Source organism: Eucyclogobius newberryi, unplaced genomic scaffold (assembly GCF_026437365.1).
Source record: "Eucyclogobius newberryi isolate DKJ021-1_F unplaced genomic scaffold, fEucNew1.0.hap1 SCAF_10, whole genome shotgun sequence".
NCBI classification, from domain to species: Eukaryota; Metazoa; Chordata; class Actinopteri; order Gobiiformes; family Gobiidae; genus Eucyclogobius; species Eucyclogobius newberryi.
In genome coordinates, this window is record NW_027315724.1 from 23,333,954 (window position 1) to 23,355,223 (window position 21,270).

At 41.7% G+C, this 21,270-nt stretch overlaps 3 protein-coding genes across 4 annotated transcripts in view; 1 reads left to right on the forward strand and 2 right to left on the reverse strand.

The window, feature by feature from the left end:
• Positions 1-1,048: 1,048 nt before the first annotated feature.
• On the reverse strand, positions 1,049-3,583 carry qpctla (glutaminyl-peptide cyclotransferase-like a). Of its 2 annotated transcripts, XM_072463746.1 has the most exons (7): positions 3,114-3,577; positions 2,790-2,936; positions 2,423-2,716; positions 2,098-2,259; positions 1,498-1,597; positions 1,316-1,432; positions 1,049-1,233 (listed from the first exon to the last, which is right to left on the reverse strand). In XM_072463746.1, exons 1-7 carry the CDS (start codon positions 3,330-3,332, stop codon positions 1,088-1,090), a joined length of 1,185 nt encoding a protein of 394 aa, XP_072319847.1. In that variant the 5' UTR covers positions 3,333-3,577; the 3' UTR covers positions 1,049-1,087. The 2 variants fall into 2 exon arrangements, with proteins under 2 accessions (XP_072319847.1, XP_072319857.1); XM_072463756.1 differs by lacking the exons at positions 1,049-1,233; positions 1,316-1,432 and having other exon boundaries at positions 1,954-2,259; positions 3,114-3,583.
• Positions 3,584-4,203: 620 nt separating this feature from the next.
• On the forward strand, positions 4,204-7,901 carry LOC140378105 (ribonucleoside-diphosphate reductase large subunit). The gene is made up of 4 exons (XM_072463780.1): positions 4,204-4,342; positions 5,379-7,360; positions 7,437-7,625; positions 7,688-7,901. The coding sequence occupies exons 1-4, from the start codon at positions 4,324-4,326 to the stop codon at positions 7,877-7,879; spliced, it is 2,382 nt and encodes a 793-aa protein (XP_072319881.1). The 5' UTR covers positions 4,204-4,323; the 3' UTR covers positions 7,880-7,901.
• A 155-nt stretch (positions 7,902-8,056) lies between these two features.
• The window catches only part of sipa1l3 (signal-induced proliferation-associated 1 like 3), a 36,281-nt gene continuing 23,067 nt past the window's right edge, over positions 8,057-21,270 (reverse strand). Inside the window, exons 5-24 of the mRNA XM_072463767.1 lie at positions 20,709-20,839; positions 19,805-19,993; positions 19,406-19,580; positions 19,228-19,331; positions 18,365-18,522; positions 17,702-18,284; positions 17,487-17,585; positions 17,225-17,400; positions 15,958-16,209; positions 14,722-14,895; positions 14,367-14,479; positions 14,088-14,197; positions 13,614-14,008; positions 10,966-11,151; positions 10,717-10,879; positions 10,458-10,641; positions 10,238-10,387; positions 10,013-10,136; positions 9,750-9,831; positions 8,057-9,676 (exon numbers count right to left, since the gene is read on the reverse strand). Of these exons, the coding sequence (XP_072319868.1) occupies positions 9,485-9,676; positions 9,750-9,831; positions 10,013-10,136; positions 10,238-10,387; positions 10,458-10,641; positions 10,717-10,879; positions 10,966-11,151; positions 13,614-14,008; positions 14,088-14,197; positions 14,367-14,479; positions 14,722-14,895; positions 15,958-16,209; positions 17,225-17,400; positions 17,487-17,585; positions 17,702-18,284; positions 18,365-18,522; positions 19,228-19,331; positions 19,406-19,580; positions 19,805-19,993; positions 20,709-20,839 (3,740 nt within the window). The 3' untranslated portion in view covers positions 8,057-9,484. The remainder of the gene's footprint in view (positions 9,677-9,749; positions 9,832-10,012; positions 10,137-10,237; positions 10,388-10,457; positions 10,642-10,716; positions 10,880-10,965; positions 11,152-13,613; positions 14,009-14,087; positions 14,198-14,366; positions 14,480-14,721; positions 14,896-15,957; positions 16,210-17,224; positions 17,401-17,486; positions 17,586-17,701; positions 18,285-18,364; positions 18,523-19,227; positions 19,332-19,405; positions 19,581-19,804; positions 19,994-20,708; positions 20,840-21,270) is intronic.

The window sequence follows — 21,270 nt, forward strand, 5'->3', positions numbered from 1 at the left end:
AAGCCATGGTCCACAGAGAGCTTCCAACGCATCAGAGGGATCTCATTGTAAAAAGGTGTCAGACCGGAGACTTGGGATATACCATGGAAAACAGTCATCAACTGGAGAAAATGTGGCATAACAGTGACATTACAAAGAACTGGACAACCGGACAGCCCTCCAAAATGTATGAAAAGACGAGAAGGAAAAAGGCCAAGGAAGCTGCTGAGGACTACAGCAAAAAAAAAATAAACTGCAGGAATTTCTGGCAAGTACTGGCTGTGTAGCAGAAACATTTCCAAATACCTAACACAAAACCTTCAGGCTTCTGCTAGAAATATTAGGAGGAACTTGAAATTTTAGCACGACAACAACCCAAAGCATGGATCCTAATCAACAAAAGAATGGTGTCACCAGAAGAGTTTTGGAATGGCCCAGACCTGAATCCAATTGAAAATGTGTGGGATGATCTGAAGAGGGCTGTGCACAGGAGAAGCCCTCACAATGTGACAGAAGTCAAGATGTGCCATAGACTCCAAAAAGACTGAGTGCAGTAATTACATCAAAAGTGCTTCAACAAAGTATTAGTTTAAGGATGTTCACACTTATGCAACCACATTAGTTAAGTTTTTTTATTTTTACTTCCCCCTCCCCTAAGAATTATTTTCTTGTTTTCAACTGAATCATACAGGTCACAATTAAATGGTGGGAAAAGTTTTGAAATTATTCATCTTGGTCTCATTAATTTATATGATAAAACATGGCTTTTTGCAGAGGTGTGTAAACTTTGTATATCCATATATATCCATGTATACAGTGAGTTAGTATTTTGATGTGAAAAAGCTTAATTAGCCCTCTTGTTGACTAGGATTTTTTCTATTACTGGCAACGCTCAGCATTTCTACCTGCAGAGAGCACTAAATACTTTATTTAAACAAGGATTTACATTTTTGAAAGAATCAAACAAACTTTTTTTTTCAAATTTCTTTAATGCATAATTTAATGTAGGATGGGGCATAAAGCGGGTGAATAATGGCTTGAAATAGTTAAGTCATATTTTATTTCAAGCCGACAAAAAAAACTGTCCATAGACTTTGGTTTTGGATTCCTACAAACCCAAGTATTCTGCCAGGAAGACGGCCAGAATCTTTGTTAGGTTTTCCACAGTCGGACGATGCATATTCTCCTCTGTATCATCCAGTGTATGCCAAAACTGAGGGAAAGGAGTGGTAATGACATGTAGCACAGGAACCCCTGAGTACAAAAGAATATACTGAATACATCAGAGGCCTGAAAAGAATCATGTTGATAATTTGACATTAACACTACAGCCAACCTCTGTGAAGGAAAGGAATATGATCATCTTGAACAGGCCCCAAATACACATCTTTCCTGAAGTAAGCTTGTTCAGAAGGATGTAAAGCCAGTAGACCCTGTCGATGGAGTCTCTTTTCTTTAAAAGAGTCAACCATTAGTATAAAAAATTATGTCTAAGACGTTCTGAAGCCCAATATTTACCAGCTGTAATAAGACGATCAAACCAACGTGCAGTGTTATCAAAGTGATTTACAATGAGGGGATTGGAGCCCCCAAGCAGATCCAGAAGCACAAGAAGATCCTAAGAACAGAATAGAGTACAATAAGTTAAAGTACTGTATATACCGTTTGTCAAAGCCATTTGCCCATTTGTTTTCACATACTCATTTTCATATTTCTACTGTATTTTATTTTTGTATTTTTTTCCCCACTTAATTTGACAGTGGTTTTGGTGTGTGATATAGTGGCTGGCACACGGGTGGGCCCATATTTTTTATAGCAGTAACTAACCCTTTTAACTGGTAAGGCAGTACAGGCAGTAAGTAGGCCTGAAATCATGTAACCTTGCAATACTTGGAAGGGACATTTATTTTGTTCTGCATAAACCACATACAATCTATGTATGTAATCTATGTTTAGATTACAGTTTACACACACTTGCTCATTCTTTTATTTTCTTTGACAAATGCTCAATACACAGAATAATGCTGGCAAAAATGCAGAGACCAAAACCTTTAATGTTTCAAAACAGAAAGTATGATCAGTCATTATTTGCATCTGGATGAAAGTAATATTCCTTACCACAGCCTGAAGCAGTGTGGTGTGTGCAGAGCTGTGCGGGTGAGCTGTGGAGGCCATGAGTTCAGCCAAGTGCCGAGAGCCGTAGAGCGAATCACTATCAGTCCATTCTTCAAATGATTCTTCACCATCAAAAAAAACCAGCTGTAGAGTTACTGGGAGTTTCTGTGGGAAGAAAAGCAGACAGCTATCAACGTTTGCGAGTTCAAGAACAGCATCGCAGATAAATAAGCGTAACCTGGATAAAAATAAATGCATTTTCTCCAGTCATCTTATACTGTTGAATGGGCCCAACAATTTCAAGAAAACTGAGAAAGTGTGCACACACCTGGAGTTTAAATGTTTTAAGCTGTGCATCTAACATAGTTGCAAGCTCCAAGATCATGGCACAAGGCACTGCTGAATCACTGGCACCCAGAAACACCCTTTTAGGGGCTCGTGGGTCTGAGGGAAGGAATTTAGAGTCATAGTGGCAGGCAAGGAGTAGTCTGCGAGGTGCCAACGGGTCCAGTGTGGCCACAATGTTCGTGAAGGTCACCGTACCATGTGGAGTTGGAGACTGGAAGGAGTCTAATTCAATACTCCAGCCTGCAGACTGTGAAGACAGTGTGGAGGTGATATGCTGGAAAGAAATCATTGAATGTAGTTAATGCAAGCAATACTTCTTTAAAGAATATAGTAAAATGTGCAGGCACCTGCTGCACCACCAGGCTGCCTGGTGTTCCAGGAAGTCTCTCTATGAGAATGGCTCTCAAATGGGTCTCCCATAAACGGTTTCCATTGACTTGAGAGGCCAAGTGCCGAATCTGAGCAGTGGAGCACTTACTAGGCTTATGAGTCAACTGTAGAAAAATATACATAATAAATCAACTGGATCACTAGGCACACATGCTGGTAATTGTAAGGATAACTCAATAGTGAAATCACACTGTGTGAGAAGTAACAGCTGTTCAACTTCTGATCAGATAAAGACAACGAGTTTAACAGAATTGAAAGAAAATACATGTTTATGAACTTACTCTGTCTTTTGTCCAGTCTGTCTCTGGAAAGCGGTTTGTGGAGTTGTCATTGATGGAGTTGGATAAGTACAGCCCCAGCACCATGGCCAGCACCAGGACCCCGAGGAGCCCCAATACGAGCAGGCGAACCGGGGGCATCAACACGCGGTCACAGCCGGGGACAGAGGCACTGCTGCTGCCCGGCTGCAGAGGCTTGAACCGTCGGCTTTGCCTCGACATGACTTGACATATGGCCGCTTGGTTGTGTGCTAAAAGCTACGTGTGTCCGATGAGAGTTGGAGGGAGTTAACGCGAGTAAAGAGAGCTTCACAATCTCTCCCACGTCTTCAATGTAACGATGCAACATTTACGTTGTTCCGAGGTCTGTCAATCATAAGACGACTATGCATCGTCTTCTTTTAGGCTCCACACACACAATACATACTATAAATAAAGATAAACATGTAATGTTAGCTAGCCACACACAACCCACAGAAGATGCAATATTTACGATTTAGTTCAGTGTACATAATACAAGTGAGGAAACGCGTGTGGGTGTAAACCATGGTTCTCCGAGTTTTTGTTGCTCTCTGAAACCGAAGCGATCTTTGGGATTTACTGCGACCTACAGCCGCGGAGTCCAAACGACACGTCTGGTCTTATAGATATATACGTATATCATATATATTTATACATCATATATATACGTCTCACGTGAAACCGTGAAACAAGAAAATGTTCTCCTAAAAAATAGGAGAGCATTTAATTGCTTTACGTCAGATGTAACAAGGCATTTACGATATGCAGGAACTCGATGTGCGCTGTATTTTTATTTTTTTAACTTTATGCTAATACATAAGTTTTGCTATCTCCGGGCATTTTTACAGACAAATGTGTTGAATATAATTAAAAAGTACAAAAACGGTTTTCCTCCATCTCCCGCCCTGTGTTTTCACCGCCAGATCCAACGGAAACGGAAGTCATCTCTGGTTCAATATGATTGGTCTAATTTCACAAAGTCACGCCTTTTGTCATCACCGATTGGTCAAAGCGTGCTTCAGTTACTGTTTCACAAGACTTTCCAAACGTACAAATACCGTATTTAGCGGGATTTGTAGGTTCACTCGCGCTCTCTTGACTCATCCAGACACCGTGGTCCCGGTGGTCACCGCTGCTTCGGAGGATATTTTAATTCTGTGGCTGTGGACGTGCTGCATCACACTCAAACATCATGCATGTCATCAAAAGAGGTCTGTATTTTGTGTCCATCAGCATTATTAACATCTACATTTCCTACTTGTACTTCAACACTCTCTTGTGCTAAAGGCATTTCTTGTTACTCAAAGTGTACAACAGTAGAACAGTCTAAAGTAGACTATTGTGTGTACTTGAGGGTGGTTGCTGGAACCACGCTGATCCTGCTAACACGGAAGCTAAGCTGTCGTGTAAAACTGTTATAATTTGGTCTGTTCAGAAGGTGACACACTGAACTAGTCTCATTTGGCGCCAAAAACTCCAGTATTATATTCCCGTTAAACTAAGTCCTAAGGATCTCATCTCTTTAGCTGTAGCTGGTTTTTCATGTTGGAAGTACACATTTTTTAGGGTTAGCTTATTTTTTTTTACTTCTATGGTGCATTTGAGGACAGTTTACCATGCAAAGAATATCATATTTTGATATAATTGGTTAATTGCAATGGCAACGGTCTGACCTTCATTCTGAAACTCGTACACACTTTGATGGACCATCTTGGTTTATGTTAATCATTATCAAGATACCTGATTTATATTGAATACCCACCATCCATTTCCATCTGACATTGTAATTGTAACATTAATAATGTATGATTTGTAGGAGAAGCGTTCGTTGTCATCTGAATTAGAAAAAACAAGACATTTCAACTCTTTCTGAAGATTGTTTGAGAACTCTGATCCTTATCCTAGAGTAAGCCCTGTCCACAAGGCAGAACCTCCTGATATTTTATATATATATATTTATTTATTTATTTATTTATTTATTTATTTATTACACACACATACATACATTCCCCCCACAGAGTTTCACCTGAAACCAATATTCTTATCATAATAAACCCTTTTAATGAGCCATTGTCCAGATGACAACTGAAGCATTTTCATCAATGGATCACTCCTGGACAAATGAGGGGGTCACACAGTCTTGGTGTAGGATTGTTTATGTTTTTTTTTTAAACAGTATTCCATCTCAATGAAGGCAAACAATTTACTGGATTATCCTTTTTTAATGTCAATATTTTGTCTTTTCAGATGGACGCCAGGAGCGCGTTATGTTTGATAAAATCACTTTTAGGATCCAGAAGCTCTGCTATGGGCTCAATGCTGAGTTTGTTGACCCTGCACAAATTACAATGAAAGTGATCCAAGGTCTGTACAGCGGCGTGACCACTGTAGAGCTGGACACACTCGCTGCCGAGATTGCTGCCACGCTGACCACAAAGCACCCTGATTATGCCATCCTGGCTGCACGCATTGCTGTGTCCAACCTCCATAAAGAGACCAAGAAGGTGTTTAGTGACGTCATGGAGGATCTGTTCCACTATGTTAACCCTTTAAATAAGCGACACTCCCCCATGATCTCCAAAGAGACCCTTGATCTCGTCCTTGCAAACAAAGACCGCCTCAACTCTGCTATAATCTTTGATAGAGATTTCTCTTACAATTTCTTTGGCTTTAAGACACTAGAGCGGTCATACCTGCTGAAGATCAATGGTAAAGTGGCTGAACGCCCACAGCACATGCTCATGAGAGTTTCTGTTGGAATTCACAAAAACGATGTTGACGCGGCCATTGAGACCTACAACCTGCTGTCAGAGAAGTGGTTCACTCATGCCTCTCCCACACTGTTCAACGCAGGCACCAACAGACCACAGCTGTCCAGCTGCTTCCTGCTGGCCATGAAGGATGACAGCATTGATGGCATTTATGACACACTCAAACAGTGTGCTCTAATTTCTAAATCTGCAGGAGGGATTGGTGTTTCAGTCAGCTGCATTAGAGCAACAGGAAGCTACATTGCTGGAACAAATGGTAACTCAAATGGCCTTGTGCCGATGCTAAGAGTGTACAACAATACGGCGCGCTACGTGGATCAAGGTGGCAATAAACGCCCCGGTGCCTTTGCCATGTACCTGGAGCCATGGCACTTTGATGTGTTTGACTTCCTTGAGTTAAAGAAAAACACTGGTAAAGAGGAGCAGAGGGCACGAGACCTCTTCTATGCCCTATGGATTCCTGATCTCTTTATGAAGAGAGTAGAGAGCAACCAGGACTGGTCTCTGATGTGCCCCAGTGAATGCCCTGGTTTGGATGACTGTTGGGGGGAGGAGTTTGAGAAGCTGTACACTCAATACGAGCAGGAAGGCAGAGTGAAGCGGGTCGTCAAGGCTCAGCAGGTGTGGCATGCCATCATTGAGTCTCAGACTGAAACGGGCACACCTTACATGTTGTACAAAGATGCCTGTAATAGGAAGAGTAACCAGCAGAATTTGGGCACCATCAAATGCAGCAACTTGTGCACAGAGATTGTCGAGTACACGAGCAAAGATGAGGTAGCAGTCTGTAACTTGGCCTCCATTGCGCTCAACATGTATGTAACTCCAGAGCGGACATTTGACTTCAAAAAGCTTGCCTCGGTCACTAAAGTAATCGTAAGAAACCTAAACAAAATAATAAACATCAACTACTACCCAATTCCCGAAGCAGAGAATTCAAACAAGCGCCACAGGCCAATTGGGATTGGTGTCCAGGGCCTGGCGGATGCCTTCATCCTCATGCGTTACCCATATGAAAGTCCTGAAGCCCAGCTGCTTAATATCCAGATTTTTGAGACCATCTACTATGCCGCCCTAGAGGCAAGCAGCGAGTTGGCTGAAAAAGACGGGCCTTATGAGACTTACCCAGGCTCTCCAGTGAGCAAGGGCATTCTGCAGTATGACATGTGGGAAAAGGTGCCCACTGAGCTCTGGGACTGGAAGGTGCTTAAGGAGAAGATTGCTAAACATGGTGTGAGGAACAGCTTGTTGTTGGCCCCCATGCCCACTGCCTCCACAGCACAAATACTCGGCAACAATGAGGCCATCGAAGCCTACACGAGCAACATCTACACACGCAGAGTCCTCTCTGGAGAGTTTCAGATTGTAAATCCACATCTGCTGAAGGACCTAACTGAAAAGGGGCTGTGGAACGAAGAGATGAAGAATAAGCTCATCGCTCAAAATGGATCCATACAGGTAATCTTTGCTCAACTATAATCTTTTGGAACCATGTGTGGCTTGAGTTGTAATTCAATAACTTTCTTCACAACAGAACATTTCTGAAATACCAGATGATGTGAAAGAGCTGTATAAAACTGTTTGGGAAATATCACAAAAAACTGTACTCAAGATGGCTGCAGACCGTGGTGCCTACATTGATCAGAGCCAGTCCCTAAATATTCATATCGCAGAGCCAAACTATGGCAAACTGACCAGTATGCACTTTTATGGCTGGAAACAGGTAAGGAGTCTTTTTAATTTTTTTTTTTTATTGCAGCCAGTTTAAACTCTTTTGCGTTCCAGGGTCTGAAGACTGGGATGTATTATCTGCGAACCAAGCCCGCTGCCAACCCCATTCAGTTTACACTGAACAAGGAGAAGCTGAAGGAGACTGAGCCCACACAAGCATCAGAGCAGGAGATGAAGGAGCTGAACACTGCAGCCATGGTGTGTTCACTGGAGAACAAAGACGACTGCCTCATGTGTGGGTCATAGACTGTCACTTCTGCTTCCTGTTTGCAGTAAAATTGTTTGCGCTTTTAATGTATAGTCTTCCCATTGAAATATGTTTAATATCATAGGTAGTTTGAATTTTTAGGGTAATTGGAAGATGTGTATACTTAAACCAGCTTTTTTTTTTTACACGCTAAAGACACGCAATAAACATGAAACTGTGTTCAAAAGTTAATTTTATAAAATAAACATTTACAGTTTAAATGTACACTTATTACAACCTAAACAGTTAAATTGCATCTGATAAAAAATGCAGTCAATAGCTCAGCAAGTACAGTACCCTTGTATCTTCACTCATTTGCAACATTGGTCAACAAGTTAAAATAAATTAATATTTACTAGCTATTAACATCCTACTTGTACAATACCAAAAACCACAACTTAACGAATCATTGTGTATGCTATAAATATCTTAAAATTACAACAAAATGTATTGAGCCCCTTTTACAGAAACATTGTAAGTAAAATCACAACTGAGGTGTGGGCAGAAACTGAACTAAGCATGTGATGCTTGAGACTTAAATGCTGTTATGGAGATGTATGCCCAGTTTTCTCTTAAAGCACTTGTTCCCTATTCAACCAAAAACAGTCACATTATTATATATTGACAGCTTATCTCAAGGAACCTGAGTGGGGGAAGTTGGAATAAAACAGTTCGTTAGACCAGGGAGTTGTTCACTCCACAAATACAGGGCAAGGCATTATTCAGTACAATTAAGTGATCTCTAAGGAAGTACAGCTGTGAATCGATCTTTGAAAAAAAATATCCAGTCACCACCAGCAAATGGAAAGAAGTATTAAAAATAGATTTTATACACAATTAGGCAAGCTAGGAGTATAAATAGTTCTGTTTAGGCGTATAAATTGGTACAATAAAAGATTCAGTGTTGACTGATTTCATTTAAAAATTGTATGCTAGTTAAAAGAAGTTTCAACTGATGTATGAAAATACAGCATTTTCCTGCTCCGTACCATGGCTTGATTTCACATAATTGGGCCACTCTCATTCATGTAAACAAAGACAGAATGCCATGGCCTATTAATCATTTTACAAGTTTTAATTTATTCTTGAACTAACTTTTCCATCTCTCACACAGTCACACAAAAGAAAAGGTTCACAAACAGTTGTGCAGTGATGCTTCTGATAATTTAAAGTATCTCCAGTCTCACACAGACGGCAAGGGACCCTTTGACAGTATTGGTTGTTTCCAGTCGTACCACAGTCACATTTTATCTGCAGTACGTCATCTGTAGAGCTTTTTACATCTAGTGCATTATGGAAGATGCTTTTTTTTTGGCTGATTTGCTCCAACAGTATTAGGCCTCCAGGAAATGTAATGTTTATGGTCGTACTCTTTTTGGTGTCCTTGTGGAATATCTTTATATCACAAGATTTACATAAAAAAAAAAAAAAAAAAACATAACGTGGCTCAGAGGCATGGTCTCTATGAGGGTCTCTTTAAGGCAGTCCAGTCAAATCTGAGGGCCGTGACGACGATGCCACAAGTGTGCAAGAAAATATGGATAAAAAGTTATATAAATACTTTGCCATGTCCCATACATACACAGTTTCCTCTGTCCAGAAGTTCACTCCCTTTGCGAGTCTGTTTCATGTCCTACACACTGCCCTTCATGCTCGCCCTCCACCTTTAGGTTGGTAAAAAGCACGCCGAATTTCCGCAATTGCTCACTGGCCGTGTGGCTTTCCGCTTGCAAGCGCTGGTTGTTTTCTCTCAGATTTGCCATCTCTGCCAACAGCACAGCTTTATCCTGCTTCTCCTGCAGCACAAGGTAAGTGGCAAGATTGTTATGACACATTTTGATGGGGGGACTTTTAATTCCAGACACTTACCCTCTCCAGATCATTGTTAAGTTGTTTCAACATCACCTCCAGGTGGTTGAGTCGTCCAGACAATTCATTTGGCGGCTCGTCTCTAGTGACAGAGAATTAGTTATATCAAGTGAAACACCAACATGCTATTTTAAATAGAGACGTCTGTATAATCTCTCAGTCATCCAGGTGATACATAGCACCTAGATCAATTTGTTTGCTCTTAATTTGAAAACTAGTTGGCTTAATTTAACCTTGTTTTGTTATAGAGGAAGTAGACTAACCCAATAAAGGTTGGAGTTGTCCGTGGAGTCTGAGGAGTCTGAAACGGGACCGGACTACTGACTGGCCTCAAATCTGAACCAACCAAAGGCTCATTCAGTGAAAAGAGAGACACGGCTCTTTGTGCTGCCACAAAAAAAAAAAAAAATCAGTTTTAGAATATTTGCATTTTAGGCATTCTCCCTGGTGAGACACAGTGTACACAGAGTATCCACTAATACACTAACCTTCAAAGACTTTAGCAGCATTAACCAAACTGGACCACTCTAGCCCACAGGCTGTGTCGGGCAGAGGCATCAGGCCCGGGTCAAGCCGTCTCAGAGGGGGAACCTTGTCTCTCACTTCAGTGAGCGACAGCTCTGACGCCGACAGCGGGACTGCACACAGACATATTATTTGTAGAAATAGAAGCGTCACCAAATCTTAATCTTTGTATGGTAAACATACTCTTCTTGCTCTGCAGTTGGTTGGAGTGGTTGTCGGAAGAGGCTTGTCTGCGTGTGGGTAGTGTACAGGTGAAGAGCACGTCAGAGGGTGCGCTCTGATTCTCAGAGTTGGCAAAGCTTGCATCTCTGCGTCCACTGCACAGAGACTCGTCAGAGAAGGTACGCTGCAGTGTGCATCTGGGAGACTGAGAGACAGGGAGTTGACTTTTTCTGTCAAGGCTTGGACTGAGATTTAAACCATATATTTTTGTAATTCTCACAGTTTCTCTCTCCGGATTTTCTCCAGGGTTATCCATTATAATTAGTTTCTTCAAGTCATCTTCTATAGTACTCTTATATGTTCGTCTTGGAGATCGCAAGTCCCTCAATGATGCGCGCAATCGGGGCTGACCAAATACATTCTTTGCATTTGTGTCAACTTGCCTGGAGACAGAGAGACAAATAAAGGTTAGTGTTATGTCCTTTTTCCTCGTTATACAATACAGAGAAGGTTTAGGTCTTAATTGTACTTTTTTTCAGAGGTGGAGTCCTCCACCTGCCAGGTTGCAGGCCTACATTTCCCATATGAAGACTTTGGAGCAGAGCTAGACAGAGGGGTGGAGTTGTGTTGAGCTGATGTTGGTGTTGTTGTAGCAGCTCGCACAGGGTGCGTTTTCTCTGCTGCTGGAGTCTTGTAACCCTGAGGAGTGTAGGCCCTGCGTGGAAAAGAAAACCTTTCATCTCAAATTCAGCCAACAGTATGATGACAAGAACATCTGCTAGCTACTAGCTAGTATAAAGTCTGATACAGAGATCTTTTCAATAAAAATATTGCTTGGCAGAATTATAAGACTTTGGACAAAAATAAAATAATTCATAGTTCATTATACTGTAATAGGGAAAGAAATCCCGTACACCGTCTTACTTGCAAATACAAATGTATTAGTGAAGACAGGGCCGGCCCAGCCTATAAGCGAACTAAGCAGCCGCGTAGGGCCCCCCGAGGCTTTAATAGGGCCCCCAATCTGGCAACCCGTTTTATGCGAAGTGCAAGAGCAGCGTGCGCCACTAGTGTAGTAGCGCTGCTGGCGCGGCAGCGCACACAGCGGTAACATATAACGCACAAACCGCATTTATTTGTAATGACAATCTGGCAACCAAGACACCAAACCTGCGCTGATTGGGCAACTTCATTGTGCGCGAGGAGCTCGAGAGCAAAACATAAACACAACACAACGTGGTCCCTGCGTGGTCCTCATGTCCAGAAGAATATATTTCCTGGTGCCGAAAAACGAAAGAAGAAACTTCTTGACGATGTAAAGAAACTGCAAACTCAACAACACTCTCCAGGTATTGAACTTCTCTTACAAAGAGACGGTTAATGCTGCTGTTTGAAACAACACGATTCTGTCGCGTTAGTTCGCTCAGGCTGGAGGCGACGAGAGCTCTGCCCCGCGCTTAATAATATGTCTGAATGAAAGATAATAAGATTAACATTTACACCAGCCCGGGAGTGTTAGCTGCAGGTGAGGCCGGTGAGGGGCCTCTATGCCCCGGGTCACTAAGAGGCGGAGATCCGGTCCGGACGAGCGCCGTCTCGTCCAGAACCTCTGACGTGAAACTTTGGAGTGAACAGTGTGCGGCCCCTGCCCCGGGCCCCTGTCCCGGGCCCCTGTGCAGCCTCAGTCAGAGATGAGCGGGTTTGAGTTTGCGTCCCTCTCTCTCACATCACCATGTGTGAGATCAATCGTGACTCGTGATGTCTGTTTTACTTCTTAACGTGGAATGAGAGGAACGTAAAGGTTTATGCGTGTAAGGTCCATCAGCCAATCACATCGCAGCATTGTTTCACGCAGGAGTCCAGTGTGTGATGTTCAGATCAGAACAAACATTTATATTGTAATTCACTTTTAATAGAGCAATAAAACATTTCAATTTATTTAAAAAGCATCATTAGACTATTTGTTATAAATTATAATAAACTGATAGTGAAAAATAACCAGACATATTATAATTACGTCTGTTGTAGAATAATACTATATATTTTTATACAAAAGTGGCAAAGTTGCAGAAATGCAGTCTCTTCACTATAGCGAGGTTTGGACCTTCACTTCTCGTTCTGTTCATTCTCTGGGAATAACATGTTTGCACTGTTTTATCAGTGTTAATTGTTAATCAAGCAATGCTTATGCCATTTGTTTAATTTAATATAACTTGTTTTGTCACTTTGGCAAGAAGGAACAGTTGGGAGCTGTAAAAGATAAATTAGTAAGGATAACTATTACTTTTACATTTTCAGTTAAAATGAATCAATTTGACCATAATTATTTTTCATAGCCAATTATTGTATTGAGTAATTAAGTACACTAATGTATTAATAACTGGCTTTAGTCACTTTCTCCTGGCACAGTTTCATCACATCATCATTTTATAGCATTACAACCTCAACATTTTACTCTTACTTTAGCCGGCTGGACCACATAAAAATGCACCAGAAGACCCAAAAAGGTCTGAAAATCTTTGGGGGAGTGCCCCCAGACCCCCCCTGTTCATTAATTTAAACTGCTAATGTGGCTGTAGACCCTTAACGCCCACAAATACGCCCAAAAACATATCTGGGACGTGTGTTATTTGTACAGGGAGTAGAGGTGATGTCAGCGGAATACCAAGTTGCATTGTGGGATTTGAGTTATCAATATTTGAGATTGTGAGGTGTTGAGAATAAACTAACTGGCAAACATCTGCCCTGGAGTTTTGGTGCGCTTTGTTTGCGTTGAAGAAAGTTCCCATATGTGAATTGTTCACTGACAATGGCAATAAAACTGATTCTGATGACGTGGTGAGGGGCCCCCAAAAATGTTTTCGCTTAGGGCCCCCTGAAGGCTTGGGGCGGCCCTGAGTGAAGAGGCAACGTTTCGGCAACTGGGCCTTCGTGTAATTGTTAATTTTACTAAATCAAAGTTTATGTTGAGATTTGTGAGCTGCAAATGCAGAGTAATGTAGTTTTCAAGTGCAGCAGCCGAGGATCTCTTTGGATCATCAGTGGTAGCATTAAGCAGGTTTAATCCCTGATCCGATGTAGATATACAAAGATATCCGATTGCAATGTTATTTCACTTCATACTGTGATGGAGACAATATTAATTACAGTGTCATAAATTCAGAATAATAATTTTACCTTGGTTTGTACATGTCCCTTTTCTCAACACTCGAGCCCGGAGGTGGAAATGTCCTTGTGCGATAACCTTTGGGTGACGACTCTCTCCTCTTTGTTTCCCCTGTGCCGCTGCTCCGTCCCACTGGGAGCTCTTGGATGGGGTTGAATGTGGCTGAGCTGTGCATAGCTTTATGTGGATGGTTGTTGGGTATGCTCCCGTGTAGAGTGTTATTGTAGTGCGTGGAGGCGTCAATGCCACTGTCATTGGAGCCTCCCTTGTTTAGGTCTGGCTCAGTCTCAGAAGGGTCACCTCCTCGCTCCACGGCTCCGTCAAACCAACGCTCGTCACTGTGATTACTGGAGGCATTACTGGACAGCGTGTTACTGCTGGAGTGGCTAGAGTATTGAATTTCTCCCTGCAAAGGAGACATTATGAACAAATTCCTCTTCAAACATCCATTTAACGTGGATATAGTTAGATGAGGCCATACTGACCTTAGAGTGCCTGTTTGGAGAGTCTTTCACAGAAGCATCCTGTCTCAGTCTTCTTTGCCCCGCTCCAGCCTGTCCACGAGACGAAGAGGACGGGACATGCCAGAGAGGCTCTATACAGAAAACCCAGACACAGGATTAAAGCGAAATACACCAAACCTCCACAGTTGGCAAAGAGGATTAAAGACTTATGGCACATTTTAACTGCCCTCCATCAACAAACACACAATTACACTCCACTATCTCTAAATGTAATCACTCAGCAACATTCATGAACTGTACCTGTTTTGCAGCGCTCCATGGTACTTTCCTGACTGGTGAAGCCAGACTCACTGGAGTTGATGTCCACACTAAAATGGGGCTCAAAAGGCAGAGCCCGAGGTACTGATCCAAATCTAAGAGAAAAATATTGATACAAGTCACACAAACTATGTCTATCATGTATATACAACCGATGGGAATACATGTGTTGGCTGCAGGTGGAACAAAATCTCATTCCCATATCCACCAGGACCTAGTCTTTTAAGATTTAGGTTAGGCTTGTATGCGTTACAGGCAAACTGAATGATAATGCTGCCTCAAGTACCAATTCAAGTAAATTGGTAATTTTTGTGTGAATGGCTAAAAGTAAACCCACCTGTCAGGTGAAGGCTTGTAGCGTACAAATGGTCCAGGTGTGATTCCTGGGTGGGCCAGAGAAGAGAGGCCAGGGACAGGTGAGGAAAAACTGGCTGTCGGATTTCTGTAGGGGAGCATCCGGTCGCCTCCTACAGGTGACAGGCAGTAGTGGTTTTCTGGGTAGCTCACTGGCCTGAGGAAGCAAAAAGCAAGACCAGGCTTATCCCAGGGGCATTGGTAAACAAGTGCCCGTTATCCCCCAGTCCAAGGGCACCGTTGCAGGGGGGGTCCCAAAAAGTCAGCAATGTACCGTTTACACGTTTTTTCCCCTTCTTTTTTAAGGCTTTTCTGGCCCGTAGGCTTTATTTGACATGAAATTGGAATGAACCTGGGGAATGACAAAGTAAATTGTCGAGAGCCGGATTCGAACTCACAATGTTGCAACCTGCCCCACACGGCAGACATCACCCTGGCTTAACCGGAAGATAAAATGTATATGAAACAGAAGTGAATATGGCCAAATCGACTATAAAATGGCAGTTTTGACTATAAAAATTGTGTGTGTATTTTCCGTTGGAAAAAAAATAAGTGTGCAGTATTTAATAAAATATTGAAGAATGACTTAAAGCTTGGGTACCTGATTTTCAAACCATGAAATGACAGGAGGAAGTTAGTATTAAAATCTATTCAATTTGTTCCTCGCTCTCACAAACCCTTTGGTTAGTTCTCACACGTGTGAAGTCACCAACATGACTTTAGAACTGTTTTTTCAAAGACGTATTCACTGTTTTTGGGAAGCCTGTCTGGGCTCCGCCATACAACGTAATCCTTCTTCTGGTTATATTAGTTAACATAGGCTGCCGACCTCAAGAGAAAATAAGTTCTTCACAGACAAAAAAGCAGTTTTCAGGCCGCCCAGGGATGCATTGTTGACTTGTTGGTCACATGAACATTGGATATTTTACACAAATCAATCTATTTTATAGCATATTTAGTGGCAAGACATTTCCCTTGTTTTCCATTTACGCCAACAGGAAGTGCCATTACAACGGAAGTGTTGATCCATGGCAAAAAGAGGAAAAAGTGGGCGGGGCGGAATAAGGTGAATAGCAGGATGGAACACCCTTGCTCAAGTACTGACTCAAATGGCACATTCTTACATTATAAAACAATGCATCTATTGAAAGTGTGTGGCAGTTTTGACACAGTGTTTCGTTTACAATTCACACTCTGGGGGGAAAACATAAAATAATACCTCTTAAGATTGGTGTGCTGAGGATCCCTATACGAGATGGGTACCACGGTCTTGTGTTGTCGTGGTAACGATGCAGGTGGTGGGCCCATGGGTGTCCAGCGCTGTGCATTGGGTGTGCTTTGGAAACCTGTGGGAATGGGTGGGCTGTCCCATCGCCACATGGGCCGAGGGGAGGGTCGGTACCCAGCTGCTAGAGGCTCAGGTTCTGGTTTCTGTTCCATGGTCTTCATCTCGTACTCCTCAGTGCAGCCTCTGAGGAAACATTCAGTTCACTATGAAACAATGAAAAACTAGAGCCTGTGTCATTACTTTAAATTCAAGCTTCAGAAAACTGCGTGACAATGTAAAAAGTTATTGTGGTCTAATAATGAACATTTTGCATTTTGTTTTCATTTTGTTGATCTTAAGTATTTTCCTTTAAGTTCAAAAATAGATAATAGACACTCATAATATTACAAAAATGTAATATTATGGCATTTATTGTCATCAATAATAAAGTAAAAACCTCATCAAATGTTAGACTCAGATAAAGAGTTTAATGTGATAATGAATGCATTGTTCACCATTTTGAATCACGAGGGAGAAAAACTGGAGTGGGCAAGAGACAAACCAGATGGCTGACAGGAACAGTTGCTGCCCAGGCAGACAAAAACGGGAAATGCAACATTAATCAGAAAGACTGTATACAATTTACATCAACCTCAGCCTAAATAATAATTCCTAGATGAAGTGCTATCTGCCCAATGACTAACCGAAATAGCTTGATAGTTCACAAACCATGCATAGTTAACAAAGTCAATAGATTGATACTTGCACCTGACAAGTGACACATAAAAACGGTGATGTCCAGTCTCAAGGTGTCATTTAACATAGCCAAAATGACAGACAAGATACATCCCATGTTCTCTGGTGCAGTATTATCCATAGCAATTGTCCACAACTGAAGCAGCATGCACAGGAAACACACTAACAACTCCTTTCACTCTTCCACCCACATCTTTCAGTCTCGTGGTGCTAAGACACATCCTCCTCACAGAGCACTCCAGCCTTCCTCTTCGTCTTATTCCCCCATTTACAATCTTTCTTCTGTGTGAGGCAACGCTTATTTTTGTGCAGCTCAATATGATTAAAAAGTGCTCGTCTCTCACACAAAGGAAATAAATACATGAACGTATTGAATTCAAGAAAATGAAAAAAAATGTTTAACAAATGTAATATTTCATCTGTAGATCGCTTACACTACATATACTTGTATTTCTAAACCCACCTGCGAGGCTTTCCTTCTTCATAAGGTGGGATGATGACCACTTTGACTGTGACTGAAGTCCTGAGGAGGTCAATCATCTGCTCATGGGATAGCGTCACAGCTGCCACCTTGCAAATCTCCACTAAGCGACTGCCTTGTCTCAGTCCTGCTTGCCAGGCAAAGCCATACTCCTCCACCTGTAAACCGAGCAGACATATTCCTTTACACTAAATCAATCTATGAACTGAATAAAATCAACACCCCTGAGGATGATGGACCTTACCTCAGCCACTGTCCCATCCAGACGCACATGGAAGCCCAGCTGTCCCAGTCCATTTCTTCTCAAAGTCATATCAACAGTCTCACATCCCACGGTTAAAGACTATTCAAAAACAAGCAGTTCAATGTAGATTAGATTTAAATATGCATATCTTAACTTTAACACCAATAAAGGATTCAATTTTTTTGTTTGTTTCACAATTGAAGATGGCAACAAACCTTTAAGCGCTGCACAATTTCCCTGATGTCTTGTGCGCAGCTTTCTGGGACTCGCACGGAGATGTGGTCGCCTCTGCCATAGAAAATCTTCAGAGAAAGTCTCTCTGGTGTCCAGCCGATAACATCAGCACAGAAACAGTTGAAAACCACTTCTTTGGAGGAGCAGTCGACCAAAAGCACATATTCTGCAGATAAACCCAAGGCACAATGCAGCTCCGTCCCACCTCCACTAAAGTCCTGAGCCTCGACTCTCCAGGCCACTGCTCCAGCTGCCCCAAGCTCAGCACCTTCTCGAGCCTTTGAGCGCTCACGTTTTTTAGACGCCAGAGAAATAAGGTTATTCAGTTTGCCAACAGAGTCCAGCGGTGTGGTGCTGACATAGTTTTCTGCGAGGTCACGAAGGTATTCCTGACGTGTTCGTGTTGCCATAGTGTGAAACTTCTCAGATTTATGGGCGGAACTCTCTGCATTGATAACTTTGGCTAATAAGAAGTTGCGAAATGTTTCCGGGTCACGAAATACAATGCCACTTGGAACAGGTGGCCCGAAAGGTGGCACGTCCTTCATTCTTGTCACAGCCACACTGAGAGTTTAAAAGTAGACATTAATAACCAATGCCAAACAAATCATAGTTAAGACACAGCAACTGTTTTATGGATTTACCTGTAGCAGGTGTTTTCAGAGCAGGGATTATGCACCCGAACAATCACAAAGACGTGTTGGAAATGTGACCGTATATTCTGAGGAGTGAAAGGCAAAGCTCCAGGTTCTTGAAAAATTAGAGTCACAATGTCGTTGCCTATGTGTCTTTTTCTTAGGAGCTGGAACAAAACAAAAGCATTAAATGATTAGGATACATATTACTCAGGGAATTAAGGATGTCTATCAAAGTTCTGTGACAGATTCTGCGACAAAAATGTCTGTCAAGTAAAATAATGATGAGATTCAAGACGTTAATTTAACCACAGCTCTGTGTGGGCTCCGGTGTTTAGGCTGTATGCTGCCAATGCTCTTCATTTGCTGCTAGAAGTGTGAAAAGACAGTTATGTAATCTGCTCTGCTGTGAACTGGCACAAACCTACTGAAAGTGAAGCAGTTTTTCTCTCACACCAGAGCCGTTGCAAAGCTTTGAATACGCAACTTCAATCACATACCATGGAACATTATCCAAAGCAATAAAATGTCCAGGTTGACAAGCAGGTGGATGTTTCTTAGGCCAGGTTTGAGTTTGTAGAGTTTGTGGACTCAAAGAATGAATGTTTCTTTTGTGCAATATAAACATGTATAATTAAAATACATACCTTTATTCTTACAGATAAACATGGTGGGGCTACATAGCATTAGTTAGTTTTTACTTAATTTTTAATACTAAAAATACAGCAATACACACAGCGATACTGCCATCTAGAGGCTTAAATTACGATGCGCTACTTATGTCTGTTTCTTCTAGATGGGAGTGACAACATCATTTTACAACATTATTTTTACTGTACACAATAATAAAAAGAATGTCAATAGATTTTTACCTGCTGCGGGTTGTTGGGCATGTACGGTAGCATTGTGGATACGTGAAACATGATCTCATAACCTTGATAGGAAGTGTAGAGGGAGTGAGTGCCAGTCGAGTCAGCTAGAAAGGCAAAAACATATTACCTAATTTGATCCATCTTGTAAATAGTTTGTGTACAAGTTAATCTTACATACTTTTTGTGTCAAGCTGCGCAGCATATTTGGTAAATCCTTTGAGTAACACCTGCTCCCCCAGCAGCTCCAGGAATGCAGCAAAGGCGGGGGACGCCTCCTCATTGTTGTACATCTCCTCTTCTGTGCTCTGGCCTGCACGGCACAGCAGCACACCAACCTTGTGCTTTTGACTCAACTAAAAAAAACATCAGAAATATTTGAGCTGCAATGTACAACATATTATAACACCATATACAATGCAATAGTTCTCTTGCCCTCTGATCTACAGATATCTGTCAGCTGTTTGTAAGGCAAGATCATGTAAGTAAAACTAACCACCCAGTGTTTTATTAGACAAACTAACCAACCAAACAACAACTGATGCAATTCAATTTGTAAATGTGGGTCAATATAGCCTACCCCTTGCTCATCGAGTTTGAGGAGCTGCTCTGTGGCCTTGGGTGTGCCCAAAGAAAGTCTTAAACAGGACACACTGAGCTCTGGGACGACCTGCTCCAGGACTTCCTTCAGGGGTAGACCCCTTACAGTGCCGTGTCGTGAGGTCGAAGCCACTGCATCTTCTAAAATACAACCTCGTAGAGTGACCAGCTGTAAAATAATATACAACAGCATTACACACTAATCTTCAGACTTAGCATTAACATAAACAAAACAAAACATATCATCACTTGGTAAGATAATGCTGAGAAAAATGAACATGTGAGTATCAATCAATTGTAAACATGCCAGTCCAGGTACAGTACATCAGGAAATGTGGTTCAAAAGCTGGGATTTATGATATAGTCAAAAACATTCTAGCATATTTTATTACACACATGGGTTTGTTAAAAATGCTCTGTGCTGTTGGATGAGGCCATAGACAAGGGACACAAAGGAGCCAAACCTGAGTGATTCCAGAGAAGCTCTTCTGCTGCCCACTTCTGATGACATAACAATACTCAGCTGCACATGCACTCATCACCCAATACATTAAAAGTGGTGGATATTTGAGAGACAGCTTCCAATGGAAAGGTATAAAATCTACACTCCCTGACTCAAAGTGGTAAAGTAAACTTGTGTGTAGCAACTGAACTCTGTGTACTTAAGACAGTGGACAAGCTCCATTGTTGAACTCGAGTTAAGGTGATGAGGCCAGGCAGCAATGTAAGCCACCTAATTTAAACTGGCGGCACCAATCACAGCCTGGACTGGCTTACCACCATTGAGTAAGGCTATGATGCAGCTGCATCATTATCATGATTATTGTTATCATTATTGAAATTGTATTACATTATTAGCATATTTGATGAATGAATCCAAATACCTCGCTAGTCCTGACGATTAAGCGGTACTGATACTGGTCTTTGAGATCTTTGGTGTCGTCCAGTTTCTCTCGGCGGATGCTCACCGCCACAGGGCCCAACTTATCATCAGTGCCAAAATAGTTGAAATGTTCTGTGGAAATGAAAGAATATGCCTCTAATTACATACTGTGTAAAGCAAGACAATACCAGACAATCTCAAAATTAAATATGCATTGGTGAAATAATTGGTTTTATTTCTGGCTGATATAAAAATCTCTTGGATCTCCATCAGTGGTAAAATATATTGTATATTGAATGAAAGGTGATAAAAAACAATTGTCAGGCAATTTGCGTTCATGTTCATTATGTATATTCCCTTGCTACTGAAGGAATCTGGTGTGGAGCAAATATGGTAAATCTGTACCACCCCTGTTCTTTTGGACCTGGATATGGCAGTTTTTGGAACAATGACCTTGAGTGGCTTCAGGCCCGTTTTATGTATATTTTCTAATATTGTGGGTAACAAATGCACATTTGTGTTAGCTAAGTTTTTATGTAACGCAAGGTAAGATTAATGCAGTG